Here is a 26,797-nt window from a genome sequence, read left to right on the forward strand (position 1 = left end):
TGGGAAACTGCAGGTCCTACCCAGGTCCAGAAAGATCTGAGAGGTAGGGGCTCACCCCAGTCCCTGCCTCGTGCCTGTCAAAGCCGAGTCCTGAGTGGGAAGACACAGCAGCCAAGTTCAACTCAGCAACAGGTCTCTGGATTTCTTGGACCATGCTCCCAGAAGACTCAAAGCCCTGCTGAGGCCACACCCACTAGAGCACGCCCTGGCCCCGCCCTCCCACGGCTCCGCCCCCGCACGGCCTTTTCTGGAGCAGCCCTGAACCAACAACCGGCTCAAACCAGACTCTTCCCTTCCTGTTCCTTCCAGAGTCGTGACCCCACTAAAACCTAAGAAATTCGTGCTCCAGAGTAGCATGAATGTAGGTGTGACTCTCTCTGGCATCTCACCAGACCCCCGCGCCCCATTCCCCACCCCCATGGAAGTCAAAACACTTTATTTTCATAAAAGTTTTTTTTTTTCTTTTTTTACTTCTTTCAACTCAGGATCGTCACAGTCTAAGAAGATGTGGGTAAGAGAGAAGAGGGCAGTGGGATATGACAGAGGGCTCAGCGCTTTTGGATTTCTGGCTGGTAGAACGCCCCTCTGGCGGTTCCCTACAACGCTGTGGATGGGGTGGGCGAGCATTTGGGGGAGGAGGCAACTTCAGGGGCACTTCCGCTCCACGCACTGCTTCCCTCCCTCCTCATATTCCTGCTTGGAGATCCACATCTGCTGGAACGTGCCCTGAGAGAAGGGCAACATCAGCTGTCAGGTGTCACCCCACACTTCTCTACACCACCACACCCCTTTTTCCTCCTTGCCTTCACACATTTCTCGCCTGTAAAATCTCGCCCGTAAAATCTCACCCGGGAGATTTTAGGCTGCTCTAATACAGAGCTGCCTTCCTAGCCCCTCATTGGGGGATTCTAGACAGATGCTCTACCATTGAGCCACACCCTCAGCCCCTTACTTAGGGATTAAAAGTGTTTTGTGCATGCGTGTGTATTTGTGCCTGTGTTTGCATGGGAGAATTGAACTAACATGTACATACGGAGGACAAAGGGCAGGATTTACCAAACCATACAGGTTTGCCACTCTGTATAGAGACTAGCTGGAGCGTCTATCTCCTCCCGTTTTGTGATGAGCGCTGAGATTTTTAGACACATGTTCTCTTTACAAGTTTTATGTGGGTTCTGGGGATCCGAACTCAGAGCCTCATGCCTTGTGCAGCAAGTGCTTCTTTACCCACTGAGCCATCTTCTTGACCCTTGTATTTATTTGCCTTTTACTTTGACAAAGGGTCTCACCAGGTGGCCCAAGCTGACCTTGACCTTGCAATCTTCCTGCCCCCACATCCAGAGTGGCTGGGATTATACCTCTGACCACAGCCAGCTCCACCATTACCGTTCGTTCGACATTACCGCCTCACTGCTGCCCACCCCCGCAGCTCTTGAGGAGTCCTGCCCGGGCTGTTCCACGCTGTCTCTTTTCATGGATGGCTGCTCGGCCTCCATGTGAAGGTTGGCGTCTCTGGCTCCCAGAGCAGCCTTCCTGGGTGACCTCATTTGTCCCTGCCACTCTCCAGTCTCCTGTTCCAGACTCAGATACCCAGCTGTGTCTTGGTTACTTCCTCCTGAATACCCTTGACTTTAAATTCCCTATGATCCCATAACTGAGATCAGCAGCTCCCTGAAGGCTTTGCCCAGCCTGTTCTCCTTTAGCTCCTGCCCTCCCTTCTCTTCCCCTCCCCTTCTCTCCTCCCCTTCCATTTTCCCCTCCCCCCTCCTCTCCCGCTCCTCCCCTCCATTCTCTCCTTCCCCATCTTCTCCTCTCCTCTCCCTCCCCTCCCCTTCCTCTCCTCCCCTTCCATTTTCCCCTCCCCTCCCCCCCCTCCTCCCCTCCCCTTCCATTCTCTCCTTCCCCATCTTCTCCTCTCCTCTCCCCCCTCCCCTTCCCTCTCCTCCCCTTCCATTTTCCCCTCCCCCTCCTCTCCCCCTCCTCCCCTCCCCTCCATTCTCTCCTTCCCCATCTTCTCCTCTCTCCGTCCTCTCCCCTCCTCCCCCCCCCTTCCATTCTCTCCTTCCCCATCTTCTCCTCTCCTCTCCCCCCTTCCTCTCCTCCCCTTCCATTTCCCCTCCCCTCCTCTCCTCTCCCCCCCTCCCCTTCCTCTCCCTACCTTCTTCCCTCCCTCCCTCTTCCCTTTTCCTTCTGTTCCCCTTCTGTTTCCTTCCCCAGCTTCTCTCTCTCTCACCAGGCTCTCATGTAACACAGGTTGGCCATGAACTCTGTAGCTGAGAACATGGATTCTCCCCCCCAAATCCACATCAAAACTCTGGGCATGATGGTATGCACTTTGGACCCCAGCACTGGAGAGATAAGCTCGTCCCTGGGGCTCACAGTCTCCATTTTAGCCTCCTCTGCACAATCCCCTTGATCCCAGGTCATGGCACAGGAAGAATCATGACACACCCATTGGACCACTCATTGGACTCTTCTATCTCAAATTCCAGGATGTCCCCTCTACTCATCAGTGACCATGGCTGCCTTACCGTCACCGCACCCTCACCAACCTTTCTCCTGAGGGAGGGCCCAGTCTCGGAGAGCACCCATTGCCTACACTTGCCCCCAACACTGTTTTTGAAGGGCTGGGGTTATGTCTCAGTCAGTAAAGTGCTTGCTTTAGGACCTTAGTTCAGTCTCCAGAACCCATGTAAAACAGCCCAGTGGGAGGGATGCTGAGACAGGAGGATTGGAGTTTGCAGAATGACCAGGTGACTCTGTGACGTCCAGGACAGTGAGAGACCCTGTCTCAAACAACAAAGGGGAAGGTGCCTGTGGAGTGACAGCTCAGTTCGTTCTCTGGGGAGCCTTGAACTCGAGATCTCATGCCTCAGCCTCTCTCATGCCGGGACTACAGGCATGCCTAGGTACTTGTCGAATAAAAATGTGCAACTGTCAGAGTCTGTTCTCCTAATACCCAGTGCCATGCCTCTTCCTTCTCACCAGTGAGGCCAAGATGGAGCCCCCAATCCAGGGGCTGAACTTGCGTTCCATGGTGCTGTTGCTGGCGATAAGCTTGAGCCGCATGCTCTGGGGAAGAAAGAAGGGGCTGGGGGAAATGGACATCTGATTCTGGGGAGGGACAAGGCTTGGTAGACAGGAGGAAGCCACAGAGGCATGAATATTTCTGTTAGGAGAAGCAGGAGGCATTCGAGGTTCAAAGAGCTAAGCCGGGACTGGAATCTGGGTGCCCTGAGTGCCTGTATCTTGGGTTCTTACCGGTGGGGTCTTCTGGGAAAGCTCCCGATTAAGTCTGTCTGTGAACCCCTGAAGCAGAGTGTTGCCGCCAGTGACAATGACACTGCCATAGAGACCCTGAGAGCAGGGGGAAGGGTCAGCCTGCAGGACAGAACCCTTTTCTTTCTCCCTGTTAGCCCGAAGTCCCTTTGCCAAGCCTTAGGATCTGGCCTCACCGGGCGAATGTCGATGTCGCACATGCCGATGCTGGTGGTGACCACGTGACCCACTCCTAGCATGGTGTTCCCAGACAGGCCCTGTGGACGGAGGCGATAGGGACTTGGGGCCTCTGCCTCCCTTTTCCCCCAGACCCCTATCATCCTTCCCAGACTCCTCCACTCCACCTCTGGATCCAAGACTCCAGCCAGCCCCACCCCAGCCAGTCCCCAGCATCCAGCCAAACCTTGACATTAGAGGGATCAAACAGGCCCTCAGGGATGCGAAGTCTCTCAGCACCATAGTCTGTGTTGTAGCCATTGGGCATTTCATAATGCACTGTGGGCATTTGTGCAGCTACCCTGCCCAAGAAAGGAACAAGATCCTGTGTTGCCAGGAGGGGCGCTCTGGAGGTCCCCATGAACCCCAGGTCTGTGCCCCCATCTTTGTTTTTTGAAATGGGGGGGGCGGGTCTCGTATAGCCCAAGTATGCCACCAACTCAATAGGTAGCAGAAGTTGGCCTTGAACTCTTGAACCTCTCATCTCCAACTCTCAAGTGCTGATTTTCAGGCTTGTATCACTGGGCCCCATAAATATGAGACTGAAGACAGAACCCAGAGCTTTATATACACAGGCAAGCTGAGCTATATTCCCAGTGTTGTTACACGCACGTACACACACACACACACACATGCACACATGCACACGCATGCACACATGCATGCACACATGCATGCGTGCACACATACACACACACACACACACACACACACACACTTTTTGAAAGACGGTCCTGCTATGTAGGCCAGGCTGACTCTCCATCCTTCTGCCTCAGCCTTTCTGACTACTGACATTACAGGAGCTGTAGCATTCCCAGTGCCGATCAATCAATCAATCGATCAATCCTTCCCTCCTTCCCACCGGGCAGTGCTCAGTCCAACTCACTGTTCATCGTAAGGGGAATCAGACACCTGCAGTACAGAGGCCTGGAAGTCTTGGATCACCTCCTGAGAAGCAGTGAGGGGTGAGGTCTGGCTGTCCTCTGTCTCCATCAAGAGCCCCAACCCCCAGCCCCAACTCATCCACAGCGGTCCCTTCCCCTCCCTTCCCCTCCCCGGGTTTTTGCAAGGGGCCAGGGCCTGGCAGGGTGGGAAGAGGGTGGGGGTAACTTTTCAACTACAGCCTCACGTTACACATGTAGTTATGCCAGGACTTGGAGACTTGGGGTAGCTTCTCCTTCTTCTTCCAGTTTGGGGGTGCTCCCTCCCGTACAGGCTCCTGTGAGGACACAGCCATTGGTACACCTGCCTCCCCAGCGCTCAGCCAGCTCTGCTGCTGACTGGCCCTGAGACTCTGTTCTGTGTCCCAGGAGATAGAGTGGCTTGTCACCCTTTCCTGACAGGGAAGGGAAGACAGGGAGAGGCTGTCCCATATGTGGTCAGAAGGGCTTGAACTGGAGCCTGGGGATGGATCTCAGCGCGTAGAGCATGTACTTAGCATTCGGGAAGTGTTTGGGGGTGTTTGTTTGTTTTAAAAGAGAATGGCTTGTGTAGCTCAGGCTGGCCTCCAGCTCACTGTCCCCAAGTCTGACCTTGAACTCCTGACCCTCGTCCTCACACCTCTCAAGTGCTTAGATTACAGATGTGCCTCACCACATCTGGTCCTCACACATCTGCTCTCAGCCATGTTGTGAAGCCTGTCCCCATGTTTGGAAAATGAGAACCAGGATCCATTATCCATCGGGAGATTTGCTCCGTTATCTCATGGGCTGGGGACTGACGGGTATAAAGCAAATGCCAGGACTCTGAGGGCATGTCTGGGGACACCACAGGTCCTACCTTGGCAGCAATCATGTAAGGAGGGATGATATCAATAGCCATTTCCTGGAAGAGCTCCCGGCACTGCATGGATATGAAGTCGCCGGCCAGGGGTGACTTGACGATGCCTAGAAGAAGAAGCAGTCTCAGGACCAGGCACCCCAAGGCACCCCAGACCCCTGATAAGGCCCTACCTTGCTGTAGGACATAGCCATCATGGACTGGGATGGCTGTAGTGTGGGTGGCCCCGCTGTCCAGCACCAGGCCTGTGGAGCGTCCATTTGCAAAGCTGGCATGGGATGGGTCCGTCAAAGAAACAGTAGCAGCTAGAGACGCAGTTGGGGCCTGGGTCGGGCCTTAGCCATTCTCATCCCAGTTTTCAGACAGAACCTTTGGATTTTTTTTTCCTTTTTGCATATATTCGGGCTTTGTGTGTGTGTGTGTGTGTGTGTGTGTGTGTGAGAGTGTGTATTGTGTGTGTGTGAGCGTGTGTATATAAGAGTGTGAGTATTTGTGTGTATGAGTGTGAGAATGTGTATATGTGAGTAGTGTGTGTATATGAAAATGTGTGTGTATTTGTGTGTATGTATTTGTGTGTGTGACTGTGTATATATGAGAGTGTGTGTGTCTGTGTATGTGTGTATTTGCTTGTGTGTGTATGAGAGTGTATGTGTGTGAGAAAGTTTGTGTGTGTGTATTTGTGTGTGTGTGTGTATGAGAGTGTGTATTTGTGTGTGTGTATGAGAGTGTTTGCATGTGTGTATATGAGTGTGTAGTGTATTTGTGTGTGTATTTGTGTGTTTGTGTGTGTTTGAGTGTGTGTGTATTTGTATGTTGGTCTGTGTGTATGAGAGTGTTTGTATGTATGTGAGAAAGTTTGTGTGTGTGTGTATATGAGAGTGTATTTGTTTGTGTGTATTTTTGTGTGTGTGTCTGTGTCTGTGTGTGTGTGTCTGTGTGTGTGTGCAGAGGCCCAAGGTTGATAACAAGACTCATCCCTAATCACTCTTCCAACTTCTTCATTCACGAGACTGCTCTCAATTAAATGAGAGCTCTTTAGTATGAATTGCTGGCCTCCCGAGCCTGCACTTGCAAATAGGTGGCCCTGCCCACTGGGCATGAATATGGATTCCTAAGGATCCAAACTCGCTCCTCCTATCTGTGTGACAGTTGCTCTCACTTCTGACTGTCCCGCATGGGTGCTGGGAATCAAACCTGATTCCTCTCCAAGAGCAGCCAGCACTCGTAACTGCTAAGCGTTTGCTCCAGCCCTTAACATTTAATATATAATGTTCGTTATATATGATATCCACTACATCATACTCATTATATAATTCTATATATATAATATATCTATAATATTTATATATCTCTCTATGTAAATAAAATCAACTCCATCTCCTTAACCCCTTTGAGTGCTGGTGTTTCAGGGGCAGTGGTCCTGTGTCCTGTGGACTCCTTGAATTGGAGTTCCTTCTCATACCTAGCATAGACTTCAGTGTATCGCCGATTCTGACAGAAAGACAATGGCCAAATGGACCATTTAGGAAGAAACTTGTCACATGTCCCTTCCTCTTGGGGACCAGACCCAGCCAGTCCCTAATGTTTACGTGGCACAACTCTGCCTGCTGAGACTGACCCATAAACTAGGTGACATGGGGAAGGGCCATGGATCTGCAAACCCCCAGCCCCAAGCCTATGGGGCCCTCTGCACTAGTGAGACGCTAGGAGAAATCATCCCACCCAAGATACGGATCTGCAGGGAAATGGGCCCAGCCCCACCCAGCTCAACACACACCCCACCCCAGCCCTCCACCCAGCAGAACTGCCCAAGTCGTAGGATACGCTGTGAGCACGGCCGTCTTGCATAAGAAGAAGGCAGGAATGTTGTACTGCTCGAACATCAGCTCTGTCAGCTTCTCCCGCTTGGCCCGAGTGTTCCACTGTGAGGAGGGCACAGGAGAGGAGTCCAGATGGAGGCCCCGCCAGTGCGACGGTTAGCATGTATGTGTGTGCGCACACAGGTTTGTGCATGCTCAGCAACAAATACACTCTTAGGAACAAACACATATGGAGACATTCTTATATGCACACTTCACATGCATGTATGTAAACAGATACACGGTTTCACAGACACAAATGTGTACGCAGATGCAAACATTCCCACACACACATTCACATACATTTTACATACATGTATGCAAGCATTTTCACACACATGCATGTACATACATAACTTAGACTAGAAACAGTTCAAGGCCCTTGGTCCACATACACCTTTACAATGTCAGAACTATAAGTAACTTTACTTGATTTTATTTTGTCACACTGGGGATAAAACCTGCGGTCTGGTGAATGCAAGACAAGCAATCTACCATTGTCCTATATCCTCAGCCCAATTTTGTTTTATACTTTATTTTGACACCAGAGCAGCCCGAACGTGCCTCAAATTGGTGATCTTCCTGCCACAGTCTGTCTGTCTGTCTTTCTAAATACAGTCTTTTCCTTTTTTAAAGATATATGTAAGTACACTGTAGCCGTCTTCAGACACACCAGAAGAGGGCATCAGATCTCAATTCAGACAGTTTGTGAGCCACCATGTCACCATGTGGTTGCTGGGATTTGAACTCAGGACCTCTGGAAGAGCAGTCAGTGCTTTTTTTTTTTTTTTTTTTTTTTTTTTTTCAGAGCTAGGACCGAACCCAGGGCCTTGCGCTTGCTAGGCAAGCGCTCTACCGCTGAGCTAAATCCCCAACCCCTCAGTTAGTGCTCTTAACCATTGAGCTATCTCTCCAGCGCTGCCGTAGTCTTTCAATGGGCACACACCGTCCTGCCTGATTAAGAACGTCATTTTCCCATTTATTTCTTTGGTTATTTAGCATGTGAGGGGAGGCGTGTGTCAGTCACCCAGCCTGTCTGTCAGTCTGTCAGCCTGTCTGTCTGTGCATACACATGGGGAAGTCAGAAGTTGGAGACAAAGCGTCTTCTTGTTTTTTTTGTTTTTTTTTTTTCCCCCGGTGCTCGGACCGAACCCAGGGCCTTGCGCTCGCTAGGCAAGCGCTCTACCGCTGAGCTAAATCCCCAACCCCGACAAAGTGTCTTCTTAAACTGCTTCCCACCTTATTTTTGAGACAAGGTCTCTCGATGAACTTGGAGCTCAGCAAGCCCCAGGGAATCTCTTGTCCCAGTGCTCAGGTTCTCAAGCCTGAGTGACCAACTGAGCCACCGCCCTGGCCCCTGGTTTGTTTGTTTGTTTGTTTTGTTTTGAGAAAGGATCCCTTGTAACCCAGGGTAGCCTTGAACTTGATACTTAGTTGAGGGTGTTCTTGAACTTCCGGTCCGTTTGCCTCCGTCTCTGGAATACTGGGATTACAGACATGCCAGAAGTGGAAGCCGTCGCCTCCTGCATGCTGAGCAAGGGCTCTAGCAGCTGAGCTACAACCCTGGTGCTGCACGGTTCTTGGCAGAGCTGCATCTGGAGTCAGCATCCTCCCATGCCTGGCGAGGTGTTCTTTCCTGTGCCCTATCCATCTCAGTCTCTCCTGGGGTGCCAGCTCACCCTTCATCCTCATTCTTCCTAGTTACCTCAGATGCCAGAATGCCAGGGAAGATGCTTTCTGGGTAACAGCGAGAGACTGAATACAAATATCTATTTTGCCCCTCTCAAGGTCCCAGCAAAAACAGAGACATTTTTAAAAGACAGAAATCTACAAAAGCCAGCAAGCGCAGGAAAAAGATGTGCCACCGGGGAAATGCAAATCTAGCATCATTAGTCACTGGAGAAATGCAAATCAAAAGCATAATGAGGGCCTACTTCACACCTCCGTAGACAATGTTGATCATTAAAAACCAGGAAGGTGGGGCTGGTGAGACAGCTCAGTTTGTAAAGACGCCTGCTGCCAAGCCAGAGGGCCTGGGTTCAAGCCCCAGGATCCACACAGTGGAAGGAGAGAACCGACTCCTGCAAGCTGTCCTCTGACCTCCACACGTGTGCCGTGGCATGCAGGTGTCCACGCAGATACACAGTAAGCAAATAAATGTCCCTCATATAAAAACTGGAAAGCAATGTGCTGATGAGAACTTGGGACCCTCTCATCTCTCCTAGGATTGTAAAAGGGGTCAACCACTGCAGAATATAGTTGTTGGCTTCTCAGAATATATAATAGAGAGGTTCTACAGGACTCAGCAGTCCAGTCCTGGCTATGTACCCAAAAGAAGCGAGAACAGGGGCTGGAGAGAGGGCTCAGAGGTTAAGAGCATTTGCCGTTCTCGCAGAGGACACAGGCTTGGTCCCCAGCACACACGTGGCAGTTCACAATGATCTGTCCTATGTTCTCATCTGGCATCCACAGGCATCAAGCACACACAGTGCACAAACATACACGCATGCTCAATGCTCATACACATACGATGAATAATCTTTTATAAAAATGAGAACAAGTACTAGAGGAAATCTTGGTCCATAACTGTGCACAGCAACCTTTCGTAATGGCTGGTGGATGGATACATGAATGGATGACTGGGTACAGAAGCTATGCTGTCTTTGAAGGGCGATATTATTGAGCCATGACAGAAAATGAGGTGCCGGATAAGTTTACGGTGTAGAGAACATAAAAATATGCCAAGCGAATGGACACGGGTGTAAGAAAGACATCAGACAACTCCCTGTCTTGGCTTCTGTCTCCAATGCCCACAGAACACCGACACAAAGTGTCAGATCGTGTGGTGATTGCTTCTTTATGAAACAGCCTGAGCAGATATCTGTACAGGGACTGAGTAGTGGTGCAGACTTGTAATCCCATCCCTGAGGAAGCTGAGGCAGGAGGATAGTGACTGAGTTCCAGATCACGCAGTAAACGATCTAAGTAATAGGTCCCTGAACTGTCCATCAGACCACATGTCCTTGGGCTCCGGTCCACTCAAGCTCCCCAACTTGATCTGAGGGTCCTTGAACTGGTAGACCCTTGACACAGGTGGAAATGACACATGATACCGAGAACTGAGCGACACCATGGGTTTCTGAAGACTTCCTGCCCGTGTCCTCACTGTGCTCCAAAAACAGGGACAATCAGAAAAAATCTCCAGGGTGGAAACACGGGAAGTCATGTTAAAAAATAGAGAACTTGGATTGGGGATTTAGCTCAGTGGTAGAGCGCTTGCCTAGCAAGCGCAAGGCCCTGGGTTCAGTCCTCAGCTCCGGAAAAAGAAAAAAAAAAAAATAGAGAACTTCCTGCTCTTGCAGATAACCCAGGTTTGGTTCTCAGCACCCATGTGAGACAGTTCAGAACCAGCTATAACTCCAGCTCCAGGGGATCTGACATCTTCTGGCCTGCACGGGAACTTGCATAGAGGCACACTTGCATACACGGAAGTTAAAAATAATATCGATAAATCTTATAAAAGAAATATTTAAAAATTGAAGTAATTCAATTAAAATGTAATTTGGAGAGTTAGCGCAACACCTAGAGCACCTGTTGCTCTTGCAGAGGGTGGGGGTTGCAGAGGGTGGGGGTTGCAGAGGGTGGGGGTTGCAGAGGGTGGGGGTGGCAGAGGATGGGGGTTGCAGAGGGTGGGGGTTGCAGAGGGTGGGGGTTGCAGAGGGTGGGGGTTGCAGAAGGTGGGCGTTTGATTCCTAACACTCTCGAGGCAGCTCACAAGCACCTGTAACTCCACTCCCAGGGGATCTGACACCCTCTGACCTCTGCGGGCACCAGGCATGCATGTGGTGCACATACATCCATGCGAGCAAAGCACTCATACACATAAAATAGTTTTTAAAAATCTAAAAATTTCAATTTACTTAAGTATTTTCCTAAAGATGCCCAAGCAGAGATTTCCCTCAAGACCTCCTCCTCAAATAATCCCGAAGCAGAGGACATGGTCATCAAGCCCCATGCGCCTCACGTGGGACTTCTTATCGACCTTTCGAAAATGTACCACTTTGAAATAAAAGCAGGCAGGAGTCTTCTAAAAGTCTCTAAAATAAGATAGATGCTTTCAAGATATGGCAGGAGAAACAGTGTGGGAGAAGGAAGATTCCTAACAACAAACTAGTGGATATCTTTAGTAAAGGAATGTGGTATTGGACCCAAGAAACAAGAACAAGACGCTCAAAAAAAGAACATTTGTGGGGACGTGTCTCAGTGATAGAGCTTCTGCCGAGAATTCTTGTGGCTCTCATTTCAGGCTCCCAGCATCCCCCAGGAAAATAAAAATAGCCTTCACACGTTTTCAAGCTCCAGTCATTTAAAAAGAAGGGAGAGCCAGGAAGTGGTGGGGGCACCCCTTTAATCCCAGCACTTGGTAGGCAGAGGAAGGAGGATCTCTGTAAGTTTGAGGCTAGCCCGGTCTACAGAATGAGTTCCGGGACAGCCAGGGCTACACAGAAAAAAACAAACAGATCTCAGGGGCTGCTATGATGAACTCGGTACAATGGCTGGACTACAGAGTGAAGGCAACAGCTTGGAAGTTGGAAGAAACAATGGAAAACAGAAGGGAAAAATGTAAGAAAATTGTGGGACGGCTTCGGGGGGCACACAGTATAAGTAACGAGGTCTCCCTAAAGTGGGAGCAGAGGAAATGGGGGACTAAGTAGCGTAATTTAATTTGTTTTTACTCAGCGGGTCAATGCGTGCTTGTGTTCCAGACCCTAGATGGGGAAAGAAGAGGACCAAGTTCTGTAAGCTGTCCTCTGACGTCCACATGGCCCTGGAACACAGACACACACTGAAGTAGGAGACACAGACACATGCAGAAATAAAAAAGAGAGAGAGAGAGAGAGAGAGAGAGAGAGAGAGAGAGAGAGAGAGAGAGAGAGAGAGAGAGAGAACGCACAACACACAGAGAGAAGTAGGAAACACAGTCACAACAGAAATAAGACACATACACACAGGGAAATAAGAAACACACAGAGAAAAGTAAGAAACTCTAGACAGACACAGAAATAAGGAACATAGACACACACAGAAATAAGAAACACACACAGGGAAATAAGAAACAGAGAGAGAGAGAGAGAGAGAGAGAGAGGAGAGAGAGAGAGAGAGAGAGAGAGAGAGAGAGAGAGAGAGAGAGAGAGAAAGAGAGAGAGAAAGAGAGAGAGAGAGAGAGGGAGAGGGAGAGAGGTAAGAAACACACAGACACAGAAATAAGAAACAGATACACATAGGTAAGAAAATTATATAAATTTTTTCACTTAATTGAAAGACAAAGGTTTCCAGAACAACTAATGGGATGTACCAACAGCAGAACGTATCATGGAGAAGTTTTATAACACTTAGGACGGAGGGAAAATTCTAAATACTTTCAGTGAAAAGAGCCAGTAGGATGGTTCTAGACTCCTTAATATCAACATTAATTGATATTGGACATCAATAGATGTTCAAGGGCAATGGAAGGAAATGCTTACAAGATCGAAGAAAAATGTTTTGCAACCTGGAGTATGATACCTAGCTAAGTTATCGACTCGACGGCTCAGAAGAAATACTTCCTGTGACCAAAAGTGATTACTGAAGGCTTTGCTCCATGAAAACAAAGAAGTGAATCAAGAAAAGGAGTCAGGGGCTGGAGAGAAGGCTCAAAGGTTAATCGTCCTGGCTGGTCTTCCGGAGGACCTGAGTTCAATTCCCAGTAATCACATGGTGGCTCACAACCATCTGTAATGAGATCTGGTGCCCTCTCTGGCCTGCAGGCAGAACCCTGTATACATAACAAATAAGTAAGTAAATAAACAAATAAATAAATCTTTAAAAAAAAGAAAAGAAAAGGAATCAAGTAACTGAGACACTTTTCTCAGAAGAAAAGCAAAGAGATTCTCCTAAGTGGTGCTGGAGGAAGATGTTAGCATAACAGCTATTTCCTAAATTTAAACCAAAGTGGACCGTGTCAGTGGGCTCCAAGAGAGATTTCTTCAATAAGACTAAATTAGTAGATAGATCGGGGATTAGTGTTCTGAGAAAATACATAGATATCTGATGGGTAATTTAGGGTTACATTGCTTAATAGAAAATGAGGTAAGACTGAAAACTACCACAATTCTTAGATCTGGGGAAGGCAAAAGTTGCAAAGCATGAAAAAGTAACCACAATTTATGGCCTGACTCAGCTCTTATTAGCCTGCGAATAAAAGAGTATAAAACTCAGAATCTTTCGCTCTTTGTAAAATAATACGACTGTACTTAAAGGTGGGAAATGAGAAACACTAATGACATTGCTGGTCGGGAGGAAGAAGAGCTCAATATTCATCTTCCACAGTAGAAAACTCCTGCATACTGTGAAATAAACCAAACACGAGAGCCAACAAGATGGTTCAGCCTGCCAACCTGAGTTCCGGCCTCGGGACCTGCACGTTGGAAGGAGAGTGCGGACTCTTGCAAGCTGTGCTATAACCTCCACCTTGGTACTGTGATATACACACCTCTCCCCATCCCTACACACACACACACACACACATGCACACACACATACACACACGCACCAAAATAATAAAATGTAATTTTTAAAATGCAGAGAGCTGGGTGATGGTGGCACATGCCTTTGATCCCAGCACTCAGGAGGCAGAGGCAGGCAGATCTCTGTGAGTTCAAGGCCAGCCTGGTCTACAAAGTTTATCTCAGGACAGCCAGGGCTATACAAAGAAACCCAGTCTCAAAAAAAAAAAAATCAAAAACAAAACGAAACCATAGAAAGGGGCTGGAGAGAAGGCTCTGTAGTTTAGAGCACTCTTGCTCTTGGCAGGGACCTGGGTTCAGCTTCCAGCACCCATAACAGGTGGCTTACAACTACCTCTAACTCTAGTTCCAAGGGATCGGGTGTCCTCTTCTGGTCTCCATGGGCACTGCACACATGTGATACATACACAGACAAGTTGGCACACACACATACACACAATACAATGCAAAAAAAAAATACATTTTAAGATCCATGCTGTGATTCAAGTGTGGTGTTTAGAGATATGGAAGGGGTGGGTCCTGGAGGTGTCCCTCAGTCAGCACAGCACTCAGGTGGATCTCAAGTCTGAGGCCAGCATGAGATGCACGGGGAGATCTCATCTCAAAAACAGACACATGGGCTGGCAAGAGAACTCAGTAGGTGAGGACACTTGCCACCAAGCCTGACCACCTGAGTTTAATCGCAGAACTCACAGGGTGGAAGGAGAGGACTGACTCTTGCAATTTGTCCTTTGATTAACATATGTGCATAATAACACAAAAACAAATAAATAATAAGACAGAAAACAAAACATATATGAAAAAACAAACAAACTGGAATCCTAGCATGAAGTGACCCGTCTAAGTCCCACCCGTAGCTGAGGTCCTATTGTTAACTGGTGGCTGCTGGGAGCGGAAGAGTCATCTTCCTTCAGAGATGTGGTCTCTCTATGTAGTCCTGGAACTCATTACATAGCTGAAGATTGATCTGAGTCGCTGATCCTTCTGCTTCTACCTCCCGAGTGCTAGCATGACAGGCTCAACTCCCCGCTCCGTCCCTCAGTACTGAGGCTTGAACCCAGCGCCTTTTGCATGCCAGGCCAGTGCTCTCCCAGCTTAGCCACATTGGGAATATGCATATGTACAACATGGACTGAAACTTGAAGTGTGTGTGAACAACGCAGGGCAATGGAGTGGATGGAGCTGGAAGAGAGAAGGTGGGATGCAGGGTAAGCCAGGGAGGAATGATGTGGTGGAGGATGACAGTGTGAGCAGGACAAATCTGGGAAGGGAGGTGAAGTGACAGATAGCGGTGACTCCACATTAGAGTTGATGGTGGGAAGGAGGTGTCTCCAGGGACCCGGGGCTGGATGTAGGTCTGGATGAGGCACTCACCGGAGCCTCCGACATGAGTACTGGGTGCAGGTTTGGTTCGGACTTGACATGTTTGCTGTAGGTATGATCCAGGATGGCTCGGAAGCACTCCCAGTCCTCAACTAGGGACCGAGGACCAGCGTGGAGAGATAGATGGGAAGGTGGGAAGGAAGGCAAGGATCAGAGACAGGAAGTAAAGGAGGGAGGGAGGCCAAGTCTAGAGGTAGGGTGAGTCCAACGTCTGCGTACAAGCAACCCCTCCCTTAAGTTCCAGAATTCTAGGGGTCCGGCTCTGAAATCCCTGCAGTTGTAGGGAGCAGTAAGAACCTTGGGACTTGCAGGTTCTGTGAGTGTGGAGATCTGCATCCACACGTTGGGGGTAAGGGGGTGGAGGCGCTCCCAGTCTGTTTCAGGTTTTAGTGGGTGGGGGGGTCCCTTACTCATGCCATTCTTGAGGGGCGACATGACCTCTGCTCCATCCCGAGGCACGTGCAGGGCATTGGTGTCGATGTGGAAAATCTTCCCTTTCTTCTCTTTCTCCCCCTCCAGCTCCAGCCCGCCCCCCTCTTCTGCGGCCAGCAGCCCCACAGTGGTGGGGAAGTCAGCCTGGTTACAAGGAACACGAGTGGGGAGCTAGATTATTCCCTCCTTTTTTTGCAGACAGGCACACACTATGAAGCTCTGGCTGGCCTGGAATTGTCTTCGTAGACCAGACTGGACTTGAACTTACAGAGCTCTGCATGTCTCTGCCTCTGGAATGATGGGATTAAAGGAATGTGCTACCATGCCCAGCTGGATCACCCCTTCTAGTCCCTTGTCCAATTGCACTCAAGGCCCTCAGCCAACCCCCCCCCCCGGGATTCTTCCCCTGTCTCCACTCAGGTGAGCTACTTGGATCGACCTGTGTGCGTTTGTTCGTTGGCCGACCCACCTGGCAGAGGGTGTCCGAGCCCCTGGGATATGGGGAGGGGACTGGAAGGCTCACCTTGGGGCAGTCCTCCCCAGCGTACCCAGCTCGGACTGAGAAGGAGCCAATGTCAAAGACGAGCGCCCCCACCTCATCTGTGCAAGGAGACAGGCGTGTGAGGAGACCTCTCCCAAACTGTCCCCCTAAATAGCTTGGAGAGGAGTCTGTGGCTATAACCACAGTTTGAACTTCATCCGGGAGTGGGTGGGAAATCCACCTGGACTTCAGGGCGTTCTGGAAGTGGAGGGTCAAAGCCACCAGAGTTCCCTTTTGCCTAGTGGCCTGGCAGGGAAAAGAAAGGTCCAGGGGCCGGGAGGAAGTGCACGCTTGGGAACCCCAAGAGAATGGAAAGCAGAAGTAGTGGGAGACCCAAACCTCAGATTAGACCTGATGCAGTACGGAGGTGACAGGCCCAGGGATGCTCAGGGCTTGGGACGCGCGGGTTCGGGATGCAGGGCTGTAGGCCAGGCCGAGAGCCCGGTGCCCCAGGCCGGCTCACCTCCGCCGTAGACGCCCCCGCTCATAGTGCCCTCTCTACGCTGCTCGCGGCCCGTGGGCGGCGGCGGGATCAGCACCGAGGCGGCCGGACAGCTCCCGGGATCCCGGGCGGGGCGGGGCGCGGCAGGGGCCAATCAGAACACTGGATCCCCCGCCCCCAACGGCGCGGCCGATTGGTTACGAAGCGAGACAATAACCCGGCTGGGGGCCGCTGCTTTAAAGGGACAGCCGCTTCTTCATTCTGAGGTTGGGAGGAGGCAAGGTTCCAATTGCAAGGACTCTGGAGACTGGAGACTTAAAGAAAAGAGGAAAGAGATGGCGATGAGGAGTCCACAGAGGAACGGAGGGACTAAGACCTCCTGATGGCATGGGACCCTCGTTTCTTGGTGTGTTTTTTAAATTTTTATTTATTTTTATTTTTTACACAAGTATAGTCCTCTCTCAACCAGAGCTGTCCATCCTTAGACTTCAGAACCAGTCAACCGCATTCAGTCTAAATGCGATCTCAGAGAGATGGGGAGACAGGAAGACAGAGGGACCAGAGGAGTATGTCCATCTCTTCCTCTGTCTTTTGATCTTTGTCTCTGGGCTTGCTTATTTGTTTGTTTGTTTGTTTATTTAACCAGACTGGTCTCAAACTCAGAGAGAACTCCCTGCCCATCCAGTACCACCACATGACTGGCTTCTTTTCTTTTACTTAAGGTAGGGTCTCATGTGACCCAGACTAGGCTCAAACTCAGTATATACATGAGGATGACTTTAAACTTGTGGTCTCTCTACCTCCACTTCCTGAGTACTAAGATTACAAAGCCTATGCCAACACCCCAGTTTATGAGGGTCAGGGGATGGAACCCGGGCCTTCAGCCTGTTAGACATGAACCACATCTCCAGTCCCTTCCCCTTCAACTTTCTGATGGCCATTTTTCCTTCTACCACTCCCCAGGTTCTTGACTGTGTCCATAACATATAATATACATGTGTGTGCATGTGGTTATATGTAGGCACCTGGCTAACCCAGAAAGCTTTTTTATTATCTATTTAGAGATTATAATATGTATATATACATATAAATATATGTAATTTATTTTATATATGTGAATATACTATTGCTGTCTTTAGACATACTATAAGAGAGCATCACGCGCTTGTCTAGCAAGCGCAAGGCCCTGGGTTCGGTCCTCAGCTCTGAAAAAAAGAAAAAAGAAAAAAAAAAGAGAGAGAGAGAGAGGGCATCAGATCCCATTACAGATGGTTGTGAGCCACTATGTGGTTGCTGGGAATTAAACTCAGGACCTCTGGAAGAGCGGCCAGTGCTCTTAACCGCTGAGCCATCTCTCCAGCCCTGAGATTATAATATATTACATCATTTCCTCCTTTTTTCCCTCCCTCTAAATTCTCCCATAAACTTCTCCTTGCTCTCTTTCAAATTCATGACCATTTTTCTGCATGAATATGCATATATATATTCTTAAATAAAACTTGTTGGGTCTTTATGTTTTCAGGGGCGACCATTTGGTACTGAATAACTGGTTTGTTCTTCCCTGGGGAAGACTATTTCTCCTGCTCTCGGCATTCTAGTGAGCCTCTTGATCCGTGTCTCCTCACAGATACCCGTTGTCTAAAGTCGATCACCAGGAAGTCCTGCTCCTTGCTGAGTGGAGTGGCGAATACCATCTACCCAGCATTTTGAAGGCTATGGCAGGATAGTAAGCAGGAGTGATCTGTGCTACGTAGGACTTAGAGAGACCTTGTCTCAAAAACTGAAGTAGAGAAGAGAAAAAAGATGTGGAGGAGATGACCCAATTGGTAAAGTACAAAGACCTGAATCTGGATCCCCACTCTCAGGTAAATGTCCAAGTATGACAGCTCGTAACCGCAGGGTGGGGAGGTAGAGATAGGATGACCTCTGGGATTTGCAGGCTTGCTGGTCGCACAATCTGTGTGATCCAGATTCAGTGACCAACCCTGTCTCAAAAAACAAGGTAAAGGGTGGGGAGGGGAAAAAAAAAAAAAAAAAAAGAAAAAAAAACAAGGTAAAGAATGACTGGGAACAACACTTGATATTGAGCTCTGTCCTTGATACACACATACACATACATGCACATGCAACTGAACACTTGCATGCATACATACAGAACATCACACATGCACACATGGTTCATTTTCTGAAAGGTCCCTAGGCTCTTGTGGGTTCCTGGCACCACTGACATATGAATTTTGACAGTTAAGGTTAAGGAATGGCTTTGATAGCCTGGAGTGGTCAAGAGACTCTAGGTGACTCAAGTGTCCATGCATGTGTGTTTAAGTGTGCTAGTATATGTGTATTATGTGTGCATAGGTACGCCGAATGCATGTGCACACTGGAGACACTTCCATCTACTGCCAGAGGGGACACAAGAAGAGAGAGGGGACTGTGACAGTCACAGGTCTGAAAATTTCTCTACTTACCAGATTCTCACTGTGGAGTGTTGAATGGTATGTCTGCCACAAGATTCGTGCGTTCGAATCCATGCTCCGCAGTTAATGGCTGTTTGTCGAGGATTAGGAGGTGTGGCTCAGGAGGAAGCCTGTTGCTGGGAGGAGGGCTTTGAGGTTTGCAGATGTGAGCTCTCAGATGTTCCTGATGCCTGGCCTCAGCTCAGTCATCATGGCCTCTAACCCCATGGAACAAAAGCCTAATGTGAGCCTTCTCAAAGCTGCCTTGGTTCCTTACCGCTTTACCACAGCAAAAGGGTAACCAATACAGCTGGACACTGGGAGAGCCTGCCTTTGATCACAACACCCAGGAGGCAAAGGCATGAGGATCTCTGTGATTTCAAGGTCTGCCTGATCTACAGAACGAGTTCCAGGGCAGCCAAGGCTACACAGCGAAATCTTGTCTGCAAAAACACACCCCCTCCCAAAAGAAAAGCAAAGAAAGAAATACACACTTCCTCTAAAGGAATTTGATGTAGTGGGGAGCTGACCTGTGTGTGAAAGTGAGGTGAGATGGTTCAGTGGTAACTGCCTGCTTGCCAGGTCTGATGAGCATGAGTTCAATCCCCAAGACTCACAGGGAGGAAGAGGCAGACCAACTCATGCAAGGCGTCCTGTGACTTCCACATGCACACTGTATCGTGTGTGTGCACGTATGCACACACAAGCACACACATAGCGATAAATATAACTTTTTAAAAAATTCAAAAAGGGGACTCTGAAGAGATGGCTCAGTGGTTAGAGCACTGGATGCACTTGCAGTGGTCCTGAGTTCAATTCCCAGCAACCACACAGTGGCTCACACCCATCTGTAATGGAGTCTGATTCTCTCCTGGTGTGCATGAAGACAGAGCACTTATTTACATAAAACAAATAAAATTACAAACAGGAAGTGAGGCGTGGTGGCGTCTGGGGATCCAGGCCGACCTCTGTGAGTAAAGTTCCTGTGAGTTGTTAATAGGCAGAGGGGCTCACAGGTGAATGGCTCTCCCACACAGAACAGCATGAGGAAATGTTGACAGACGTGAAAACAGCTGGGATCTGTGGAAAGAGGAGCTTAGCCCGGAAGAAGGGCCATGAACTGATGGCCGTGCCAAGGGCAGGTGAGGCTACAAAAGTATCCAGAGATCACTCTGTGATTTTTTTTAAAGATTTATTTATTTATTTTATGTATATATGAGTGAACTGTCACTGTCTTCATGCACACCAGAAGAGGGCATCGGACCCCATTTCAGATGGTTGTGAGCCACCATGTGGTTGCTGGGAATTGAACTCAGGACCTCTGAAAGAGCAGTCAGTGCTCTTAACCTCTGAACCATCTCTCCAGCCCCTCCTTTCCGCAATTTTTATCGTTCTTGTTCTTGTTAATTTGTCCGAGACAGGGACTCACGCAGCCCCATGTTGCCTGCAGTTCACTCTGTAGATGTCGCTGACTTGAGGCTTGAGGCTGGCCTTGAACTCTTAACCCTCTTGTCTCTCATTCCCAACTACTAGGATTATAGTGGTGTGCATCACCATATCGGGCTAGGAACTTGGTTTCTTTTCCTTCTGTTGTTATTCTCATCGGTGTGCTTGTGCACGCATGCGCTATGGGTGTATGATTTTGTGTGTGCGCGAGTGTTTGTATGTGTGTGTGTGTGCTGTGCATGTTGAGTGCAGGTGTGCGCATGCCACGGCTTACATGTGGAGGTCAGGGAACAACTTTCAGTAGCCCATTCTCCCCTTCCACCTGTTGACACGGGATCGATTTTGTTTCTGTTGCTACGCTGTGGGCTGGGTGGTCTGTGAGCTTCTGAGTGAGTCTCCTGTCTCACCACAGAACGGCTGAGATCACACATGCACACTGTGGCATCCGGCTTCTGTGTAGTTTCTCAGCACTGAGTTGAGGCCATTAGGTTTTCTCTATGACGCTTGTCGCCACCACTGGGCCAGCTCGCCAGTCCTCAGAACTCGATTTCTCAACAAAGTGAATAAAAATGTCTACGGCACGCCCAGCATTTCAATAAGTGCTTTACAAATAGAAATTCATTTAGTGCTCAAAACAAACTAATTATGAACATAATTGTGTGACAACACCAGAGGCGACGCAGGCTTACTGATGAATTGAGAATGGTAGCGCGTATCTAAAATGACGAAGCCCAGGAGCACTGTGTGGAAGTTCAAGGTCAGCCTGAGCTATATAGCAGCATCTTGTGTCAAGACACAAAGCAAGCAGACTGGAGAGATGGCTCAGCGTTTCAGAGCTCTTGCGGCTCTTGCAGAGGACGTGGGTTCAATTCCCAGCACCCACATGTGGTTCACAACCATTCATAATTGGAGCTCCAGGGGATCTGACCCCTTCTTTTGACCTCCCTGGGCACCAGAAGTGCATCTATACACATACACACTCATACACATCTCACACACATGCACTCAACATGCACAGCACACACTCAACACGCCCATAGCTCATGAGCACATGCACACATACACACAAACATGTGTACACACACAAATTCATACACCCATAGTGCATGCATGCACACACACACTGATGATAAAGAAACCTTTTAAAAACAAGCCAAGTGGGGGTTGGGGATTTAGCTCAGTGGTAGAGCGCTTGCCTAGCAAGCGCAGGGCCTGGGTTCGGTCCCCAGCTCCGAAAAAAAGAAAAAAAACAAAACAAAAACAAAACAAAACAAGCCAAGTGAAAGAAAAGATAAAGTTAATGAAGTTACCCGCAATTGCTGGGCCTGCCATTGGCAGCTGATATTTGAATCCAATTCAAATATATAAAAGTGCCAATTTTATTCATACTTTAATCTTTTGTGTTCCGAAGTATTTTTATTTTGTTTTGTGTGTGTTGGTATTTTGTCTGCATGGATATCTGTGCACCGTTTGTATGCCTGGCACCTGCAGTGGCCAAAAGAAGAATCCGCTGGAACTGGAGTTACAGACAGATGTGAGCTGTCATTTGGTGCTGAGATTTGAACCCAGATCCTCTGGGAGATCAGCCAGTGCTCTTAACCACTGGGCCATTCCAGCCACTACCCCACCCCCTTGATTTTTTAAATTACATTGACTGGTTGATTTTGTGTGTGTGTGTGCTCATACATGAATGCAACTATATGCACATGCACACACACACACACAGAAACACACACTCATGTGCCGTAGTATGCCTGTGTAGGTCACAGGACTTGTAGGAGTCAATTTTCTCCTTCTACAATCTAAGTCCTGGGGACTGAACTCAGGTTATCGAGACTTGGCAGCAAATGCCTTTACCAAGCTGATGCTGATTCTGCAGGTGTCTAAGGGGCACTGGGAATAAAATGGCTTACAGATGTCGATGAGACTGTCAGACTTTAATGTCCATTCAGGAAGACAGATGGTTAACTCATTAATTCAACCAAGCTACCACAGCCCCCCACATTCCATATCCACATTCAGGCTAATTCAAACATGGTATCGATAGCCAAAGGTCGGGCCCAGGCCTTCCGACCATTACCTTGGAAATGACTTGGTGTTGTGAGCATTTCTTCCCCGGGGAGACTTAAGCGAAATCTACCTGCCTCCTCATTTGGTCCCCGTAAACCAAAACACGATTCCACCAAAGATCCCCCTGGAACGAATGAGCCTAGATGGAATCCTTTTTATACTGCCTCCAGGTATTCTCGTGTCCTTCTCGGGTTTTGTCTCGCCCTGTGTCTGTCTCAGCTGGCATCGCTCTGACAATCAGCACGAGTCTGAGGGAGTGGCAAGAAACCTCAGCGTGTCCGCCGGCCTCCTCGCGCTCTTCCGGCCATTCATACCCCTAGTCTGTGGGTCTTTAGAGCCTGAATTCCGTGAGCAGTCAGACTAGAGGGGAGACTGCGCCGCTAGGATGAAGCTCGTGAGATTTTGTGATGAAATTGTGATGAAATTGAGTCATGAAACTGTAACCATTGAATTGAAGAATGGAACACAAGTCCACGGGACAGTCACAGGTATAGATGTCAGCATGAATACACACCTCAAAGCTGTGACAATGACCCTGAAGAATAGAGAACCTGTACAGTTGGAAACATCAGGTATTCGAGGCAATAACATTCGGTATTTTATTCTATCAGTTTACCTCTAGATACACTACTTGTGGATGTTGGGCCTAAAGTGAGATCTAAGAAAAGAGAAACTGTTGCAGGAAGAGGCCGAGGCCGGGGTAGAGGAAGAGGACGTGGTCGTGGCAGAGGATGAGGGGGGTCATAGGCGATAATGCCTCTCAAGATTACTGTTTCAAATTGACAAGGAGGGTTGGGGATTTAGCTCAGTGGTAGGCGCTTGCCTAGGGAAGCGCAAGGCCCTGGGTTGGTCCCCAGCTCAAAAAAAAAAAAAAAAAAAAGAATCAAATTGATAAGGAATTTGGGGTATTTTTTGTACAGGTTTTGTTTGTCAGTTTTTAATAAACATAAGCGTAGGGAGAAAAAAAAAAAAGAAAAACCTCAGCACACCACCAGAAGTTTTGTGGTGCGTCTCTGTGGAGTCCCCACAAATGGAGCTCAGCTACACAGTGTAAGGCAGACCAATACATGTGTGTTGTTAGCGAAGAATCCTTCATCACGTGGCCTCTGACGTGCTTGTTTTAGCAGAGCATCCTTTCACCTGCGTCTGCTTCAACACAATGTTCCTTCGTGAGTCTGCCTTAGACTTCCATCCATGTCTACTTCAGCGAAAGTTCCTTCAGGTGTCGACTTTAACGAAACTTCTGTTTACTTGTGGCCACTTCAGCAAAAAACGTGTTTGCCCCGGCAAAACACCATCCGACATAACTGTCTTTCCAAAGAACCCTTATGTTTCTACTTCTCTATTTAACTTATCTACAGACAGAACTGCATACATGCAGCTGGGAAAAGGGGTTGGAACCCAAGGTTCCAATGACCTTCCCCGTTCCCTCTCTCATGAAGGAATGTCAACAGCCCACAGGCCCAATTGTGATGAATTTGCACACGGGCACTGCTGATCTGGTCAAGATAGCCGCTGTTTTGCTGAGTGGATCGTATTCTATCTACACTTGGCATCGTGTGAGTGTCTTTGCTGGCCCAGGTCTCGTCCACCCTTCTGCCAGATTAAACCAAATGCTTTGGCTACACAGGAAGTCCTTGGCCCACTACAGGCGGCAGCAATCCAAAAGTCCTCAGTCTGGTAAAAGCTGCACTGGAGACGGGACCGGCTTTAAAAGGAGCCCCAGAAAATGACCTGAAAAAAAATATTTTTTTTTTTTGCGTGTATGATAGAGTGTGGGTGGAAGGCATCTGGATGGAGGGGGTGTGACACAGCTGGGTGTCCTACAGCTAAGTCTGGGCCTTCAGAAGGAAGCCATGAGAAATGACCACATCAGTGTTTATTTTACAGGATGGCGATTGAGCCTAGGACAGTGTGCACGTCATGCAGGCTCTCTACCACTGTGCCAGGAACCCAGCTCCTCGGTGGGGGACCCTAGGCAGCTATTCCACCCCTCAGCTGTGCTCCAGGCCCAGCTGCATGATTTGGAGCAGAGCAGTTAAATGATCCAATTTGCATGTGAGAAAGATACCTGGCAGCTAATTAGTAGTTGGTTAGAGGAGGGCCACCCTAGAGCCAGAAAATAAATAGGAAAATAACTGCTCAGGAAACAGCAGTTGGCGTCAAGTGGAGTGGTGGACTTACGCGGTATTTAGGAGATGGCGATGCAAACTGCTAGCCTGTCACTGAAATCTATCCTTCCTGGCCCGGACAGACTCTGGTTTGTAGTACAAGCTGCCCTTCAGCTCCTGCAGGCTGAGTTTACAGTCACATGACACCATGCCCACCGATCCTTTGTGTTTCCAATAATGTTCTGATTAATACATGATCAGCAACAGCATATCCCAGCCCTCCTTGTATCTGATCAGCTTCTAAGCAGAAGAGAAGGACCTGCGGTCCCACTGTATCAGAATGTTTCTTTGGACCTGTTTCTTAGGTCGCTGCGCTCTCGCTCTCGCTCTCGCTCTCGCTCTCGCTCTCGCTCTCGCTCTCGCTCTCGCTCTCTCGCTCTCGCTCTCGCTCTCGCTCTCCGCCCAGGGCGGTGGCTTCAAAGCATCCATCTTCCTGCTTCCTCCTCTCCAGCATCTCCTACGAGGGTTACTGCTCCAATCAGCACTCGTTTTGCTTTGCTTTGCTCTCAGAGTCAGGAGTTCCCGGCACAGCACAGACTGGCCTTGAACTCAAGGTAGCGCTTGTGTTTTTGATCTCCCAATACTGTGATTAAAGGCACGAGCATCCATGCCCAGCTGCTCTCTTTGTTACCGTTGGGTCTGAGAGAATGAGGCGCTCCTGGGGCGGTTAATCCAAGGCTGACAGCAGAAACTGCTGGGGAAGATGGATATGAGGCACACCTAGTCTCTCTCTCTCTCTCTCTCTCTCTCTCTCTCTCTCTCTCTCTCTCTCTCTCTCTCTCTCTCTCTCTCTCTCTCCCTCCCTCCCTCCCTCCCTCCCTCCCTCCTCTCTCTCTCTCTCTCTCTCTCTCTCTCTCTCCCCCCCACCCCCCCCCCGGGATTTCTCTGTGTAGCCCTGGTTGTCCTGGAACTCACTCTGTAGACCAGGCAGGCTTCAAACTTAGAGATCCACCTGCCTCTTCTCCCGAGTGCGGAATTAAAGGTGCGCACCACCTCTGCTTGGCAAGTTTTTCTCTTCTTAAGATTTACTTTGGGGGTTGGGGATTTAGCTCAGTGGTAGAGCACTTGCCTAGCAAGCACAAGGCCCTGGGTTCGGTCCCCAGCTCCGAAAAAAAAAAAAAAAAGATTTACTTTGATTATTTATGTGCATTGCCTGTGCACTTGAGTTTGAATGCCCGAGAAGCCAGGGTGTTGTATCTCTTGGAGCTGGAGTTACAGGAGGTTGTGAGTCACTCAACATGGGTGTTAACAGTGATCTCCTGTCTCTGAAAGAACAGCAAATAATGCTTCTTTTTTCTTTCTTTTTTTTTTTGGAGCTGGGGACTGAACCCAGAGCCTTGCACTTGCTAGGCAAGCGCTCTACCACTGAGCTAAATCCCCAACCCCACAAGTAATGCTTCTCAACTGCCGAGACAACTCTCTAGCATTGTGGATGACACATTTGAAGCCAGTGTAGATCACATAGTTGAGGCCCTGTCAACTTTGTAAAAGAAAAAGATCAAGGTATGAAAAGTGGCCCAGTTGACAGAACTCTCGCCTGGTACTTAACAGAACCCTCAGCTCTGTCCCTGGCAACCACACAGAACTGAGTCTGGTGATGCACGCCTGCCACCCCAGGATCTATAATGCAGACACAGGAAGAGCAGACGTTCAAGGTCACCCTGACCTGCCCTGTTTCAATGAAACAATGAAAAAATTTTCTATTTGTTGAGAAGATGTTGAGGTGTCTGTGAACAACAGTGTGCAATCAGTGTGTGTGTGTGTGTGTGTGTGTGTGTGTGTGTGTGTGACTCGAACGCACGCACATATGCTGGCTTATTTCAGGGCCTGAAGTCCACAAAGGGTGGCTTCCTCTAATGACGTCCACCTTATCTTTTGAGACAGAGTTTCTCATTCCACTTGGAGCTCGCTGCTTCAGTCCTTAGGACCGGTCTGCCTCTGTTGCTCAGGGCTGGGGTTATAGGTGTTATATACTGTTGTGTAGGTGTTATATATATACTGCCTTATTTCACTTCAAAAGAAAAACAAAACACGAGTTTAATCATTCAAACTTAAGTCCTGCTGCTTGCACAGCCAGCATTGACGCCTGGAGCCATCTTGCCAGCCCCTGGAGTGAGTGTCTCTTCAGATGTGGGGGGTGGGGAGGATTGACTAGAA

The 26,797-nt window shown here is 48.9% G+C and overlaps 1 protein-coding gene and 1 pseudogene across 2 annotated transcripts; one reads left to right on the forward strand and one right to left on the reverse strand.

Moving 5' to 3' along the window:
• Positions 1-438: 438 nt before the first annotated feature.
• Positions 439-16,630, reverse strand: Actl6b (actin like 6B). 2 transcript variants are annotated; one of them, XM_032886831.1, is made up of 14 exons: positions 16,519-16,630; positions 16,038-16,114; positions 15,493-15,658; positions 15,074-15,174; positions 7,099-7,196; positions 5,448-5,542; positions 5,275-5,381; positions 4,625-4,714; positions 4,382-4,443; positions 3,683-3,797; positions 3,456-3,536; positions 3,262-3,357; positions 2,986-3,072; positions 439-726 (listed from the first exon to the last, which is right to left on the reverse strand). In XM_032886831.1, the coding sequence occupies exons 1-14, from the start codon at positions 16,541-16,543 to the stop codon at positions 646-648; spliced, it is 1,281 nt and encodes a 426-aa protein (XP_032742722.1). In that variant the 5' UTR covers positions 16,544-16,630; the 3' UTR covers positions 439-645. The 2 variants fall into 2 exon arrangements, with proteins under 2 accessions (XP_032742722.1, XP_032742721.1); XM_032886830.1 differs by having other exon boundaries at positions 15,984-16,114.
• A 6,224-nt stretch (positions 16,631-22,854) lies between these two features.
• Positions 22,855-23,216, forward strand: LOC116885156 (annotated as a pseudogene).
• The last annotated feature ends 3,581 nt before the right edge of the window (positions 23,217-26,797 follow it).

The sequence above is a fragment of the Rattus rattus genome, chromosome 16 (genome assembly GCF_011064425.1).
Source record: "Rattus rattus isolate New Zealand chromosome 16, Rrattus_CSIRO_v1, whole genome shotgun sequence".
NCBI classification, from domain to species: Eukaryota; Metazoa; Chordata; class Mammalia; order Rodentia; family Muridae; genus Rattus; species Rattus rattus.